At 49.0% G+C, this 4,329-nt stretch overlaps 2 protein-coding genes across 2 annotated transcripts; one reads left to right on the forward strand and one right to left on the reverse strand.

The window, feature by feature from the left end:
- Positions 1 to 479: 479 nt before the first annotated feature.
- LACBIDRAFT_333082 (uncharacterized protein) lies at positions 480 to 1,875 on the forward strand (the record flags this gene model as incomplete). The annotated part of the gene is made up of 7 exons (XM_001887641.1): positions 480 to 679; positions 754 to 880; positions 955 to 1,017; positions 1,056 to 1,427; positions 1,528 to 1,647; positions 1,714 to 1,719; positions 1,756 to 1,875. 7 exons carry the CDS (start codon positions 480 to 482, stop codon positions 1,873 to 1,875), a joined length of 1,008 nt encoding a protein of 335 aa, XP_001887676.1.
- A 360-nt stretch (positions 1,876 to 2,235) lies between these two features.
- On the reverse strand, positions 2,236 to 3,536 carry LACBIDRAFT_333083 (uncharacterized protein; the record flags this gene model as incomplete). The annotated part of the gene is made up of 3 exons (XM_001887708.1): positions 2,236 to 2,397; positions 2,427 to 2,493; positions 2,779 to 3,536. The coding sequence occupies 3 exons, from the start codon at positions 3,534 to 3,536 to the stop codon at positions 2,236 to 2,238; spliced, it is 987 nt and encodes a 328-aa protein (XP_001887743.1).
- Positions 3,537 to 4,329: the final 793 nt, after the last annotated feature.

Below are 4,329 nucleotides of genomic sequence, written 5' to 3' on the forward strand. Positions count from 1 at the left end.
TGGGCAGTAGCAGAGGTGCATGTTCTAAGTCATGATCAGTTGAGACCAGCCCCGAAGGAGAAGACTCGAACGTCGAGGAAGTTGATGAGGTTGCGGTGTCGAGTGCTATGTAACTGTTGGCATTACGGGTGCTCTGTAGGTTGCCGCTGGCATTAAATCTCGGGAGCTCAGGGAAATGTAGAGTAACGCACCATACGTATCGCTTCGGTTGTTGAAGGCAGCGTCGCCGTCGTTGTTAGGAGTGGAAGTCGTCGTCGTCGTCGAGAAACAAGTCAAAGCCTGCCCACTCGATAGGTTGAGTCACGTGTACTAGTCTTCCACCCCGGCTACTTACAAACTTTACCCTCAGGCCTCATTGACCTCACCCTAGCTGCTCCTTCCCAGTCGTGCGTTTTCATGTACACACTACGCGACGTTTTATCTAACTTAAGTGGCTTTCAAAGGGTTGCTAGTCCAGCCAACTTGAAAGAGCTGCAGACATGTTTCCTAGTACAGAAATCCTCTTAACGATCTTCAAAATTGTGTACATGCAAAACCGCGAGGAAGTCACGGATGAAAGGGAGTTCTACTTTTTGAGCAACTCTCTGGTCCCAGAAATCGTTGGGGAATACAAGTGCATTTGGAGGCGCGACGAAGAACTCAGATATCCCTGTCTCTTCCCTTATAACATCGCTGCTGTGTGCGCCAAATGGCGCGTAATCGCTGCCAGCGTACCTGCGTTTTGGACCCGGGTTGTCTTTTCCCTTGACTCAGGACCCGAGGGGTCTTCACTCGTCGATCTTCAGCACCAGCTGCAGTGGTCGCGCGATCTTCCGATGGAGATTACCTTAGGGAGAACCTGGGCAACGACTTCATGTACCACATGGAGGAAGCAGCTCGGGTGCGAAGCGCAATGGAGCTACTCCTGCCCCACATATCTCGCTGGCATATGTTCTACATTTCTACGATTCGCAGTTCCTCCTTGCCGGTGATCCTGAAGGAACTGCGTGGCACTGCCCCGATTTTGAAGATACTCAGGTTGGAATGCGAGGGAGACGGTGCTGACAACGATTTAGATATGTATGGTAGAGACGTCTTCGTCTGCCCAGCACTACACAACTTCGATATCGATGGTGCCAACGTCTTATGGCTTCGAAACACTTACGGGGGAATGGGTAACGCAGTTCGTTCCTCAGTTGGAGTACTTCAATGTTTCCGTCCTATCTCCTGCAGAAGAAGAAGAGGGGAACGGCGGTGAAGGCGGCATTGATGGGGAAAGGGTTAGTGGACCTGAGGGAGAAGAAGGGATCAATAGGCCTGAGAAGGGCCGGTTAAATCTGGATACATTTCTAGGAGAGGTCGCGCAGCTCACCTCATTGCGCCAGCTAATCCTCAAATCGATCATTTTCAACAACATACTACCGCCCGGAAATCGCCATCCTCTTCAGGTGTGATCATCAAGACCTTACGACCCTCAAGCTCGCTAGGTGTCCCCTGGACGCGATGCCCGAATATTTCCTCCCAAGCATCTCTTGTTTGGTGTTACAGGATCTCGCCCCCACCGTGAACCTCATGGAGATTTTCGACAGATGGCATGGAATGGGACTCGAAATCGTCGGCTGTCCAACCTTTGATGGCGATGTGCTGAAGCGACTGGGCATGCCGGGCGTAGGCATGAGCATTTAGGAACTGGCCATCTTTGATTGCACAAATTTTTCTGTCTTGGCTTTACAGGAACTGGTATGAAGCAGGCTTCTTTGGGCTGGTCCTATGCAGACTCTAAAAGTGGCGGGTGAAGGGCCGGCTATCACAGACGACGAACGGGCATGGTTTGGAGATCATGTAGCAGAATTCTCTGACGAGGTTGTATTGGCTGTTCCTGAATGTCTTACTTGAGTGGATGGCCCTCCCAAAGTTCGGCTTGCGGGCAAAGACTCATCCCAAATTTCCACTACGACATAACGCCACTTTATCCTACCTGCAGTGATATGATAAAGTAAGTGCAAAAAAAGGACCGCTTTTTCTAATGCTTGCGATAAGTGTAGAAATTGTTTATCCACTTCATCCCCACCTGCCTCTTCGCACTCCGCATGCCCGTCGCTTATGCCCATCACCTCAAGGGCACCAATTCCAACTTCATACACATTTTCGAATTGCCTGAATTGATACTGAACCTCTGTTCTTTTTTTCGCGGCGTACTCGCCCTTTCGTTGAGTCTCCACTTGCAAAAATACTTCTTTCTGCCCTTTTTCCTTGCTATCCGTCCAAAAGGAACCGTCTTGCCTTTCCGTTCATTCTATTCCATGCCTGAGACATTTCCTCGGCTTCATATTCTTTCTGCATGGCCTCGTCTCTCTTTTCAAAAATGTTGAGAAACAAGTCTTGGGTAAAATGATGCCCAGTCCCTAGGTATACATGCTACAGCAATAATTATTGGGGAAACCGACCTGACTAAGATTGTTGATAGTGGTTACAGCAGGAGCCGACTGAATCTCATAATGGTAGATTGCAACCCTCTGAATGTTGAGTATGAGCGTCTGCGAAACAACTGTATGAATGACCTGGGGGGTAAGAGAGTTATCGAACTACTTTTGATTTCCAGACACATTAGCAAGTTTGGCCCTCTTTCGCGCCCTAATAATACCAGCGTCAACGCCATAAAGATTACAAAAGTGAATTTATAGCCACATTAAGTCGGGATTGCCGGGGTTACGTGTCGGAAATGGACGTCGTGCTTCTTCGTGCCGTCTATTGATATTCATGAGATAATCAAGACCCAGATAATGCGAGAAGACACACCCAAGCTTCTCCAAAATTTCTTTTCGGCGTATTTGGTGCTCCCGCACGGGAATGATATTTGATCGCACAAATGAGTCAAAGAACGGCCGATTCTCTGGCTTGAGGCTGCGCAACACCTCCTCATGCTCCGGCTGAAGATCGCCATTCGGGAGCACCGAGGGTCTCTTGCGTAAAGGTAAAGTATAAGTGAGGAGGTAGGATATCCACACTTTCAATGGGTCCTGAACTCTGCTGTGATTTCGGCCAGAGGGGGGATCGAGGTATGTCGCGATCATCGAGTCAAGAAACGCGGTTAGTGTGGGGAATCGAATGTTGTCGGGGAAAGGCGCGAGAGACAACGAGCGACTTTTATCCTGGATGTTGAAATAGAATTGTGACTGAGGGTGGATGAAGATGAAATCTGGGTCGTCGGGTGTGCGGTTACATGCGGCAATCGTCGTCTCGAGGCACACAGAGTGGGGAAAGGCTTTCGGCTGGCTTGGGTTGAACACGATCTTTTCTACATGGTGTGGGTTGAAGCCAGAGAAAAGGCGACATTCAAGTGATTTCTTGATTTGTGTCGAAGCGGCGTGGAGATCTTGATCTGCAACGAGTAGTTGGAGGGCGTCAAAGCAGGTGGGAACGAAGTGGGCGAACGCCAGCGCATCTTCTCCCCAGATCAGACATTCGATATTTGCGTTAGAGAGCGCCCGGGCATACTTTAAACGATTTTCCTGCACCTCTTGGGACCATGGGCTGGAGTCGTAGAGTTCTAGCATTTGGTAGTGATGCGTCTTGCAGATTAGAAATGCAGCACCGCTTTTTATACATGTGGGTTCATTATTGGTATTTATTTGTGTCTTGATGTCGCAACCGCTTCTGTCCCAACACGGTAAGTTTGCGGTAAGTCGTGCTTGCCCTCGCCCTCCAAGGTTGAAGGTTTCGACGACGGCTCCTTACAGGTCCGGGAGCCCATACCATATACAACGTGAAGGTATTTCGCTGTCTTTTCTACATCCCTTACTGTTACTAAAGAGCATCTCATGTGCTCCATGGCCAAATAAGTAGCCGGTTCTCCTTTGTGTAATTTGAAATAAGAATGATCACATATAAGTTGTGGAACAATGAAGGAAAAACTACGGGGTAGCGCAAACGTTCCAACACAAGTCGTACGCAACAAGGCACATCAAGAATAAATTGAGCCCCCATTTTTTCCCCTTCCCTCCGGGCCTCCGCCCACTCCGTCCCCCTCCGAGACTTCAACCTCCTTCTCCGAATCCATTCTTTTGCTCACGCAGATTCTCTTTGGCGTCTTCATTATATTTCGTACTCTACCCTTTACTCATTATTCCGCTGCAGACGAGCAGTTGCAAACCCCAGAAATTCAATCAACGCAGTCAAGCCTTCTTGTGAGTGGAAGCTTGCCATAAAATTTTCTCAAAGCTCACAAAGGAGCTCGGATCTATCATTCCAGTTCACCATGCCCCTCCCTTCTCGCCTCTTTCCCATCACAAAAGTTGTATTCGACGCCATCAATCTAGCTGGAACCAAAGGTATCATCGTCGGAGGTGC

Source organism: Laccaria bicolor, genomic scaffold (assembly GCF_000143565.1).
Source record: "Laccaria bicolor S238N-H82 LACBIscaffold_47 genomic scaffold, whole genome shotgun sequence".
Lineage (NCBI taxonomy): Eukaryota > Fungi > Basidiomycota > Agaricomycetes > Agaricales > Hydnangiaceae > Laccaria > Laccaria bicolor.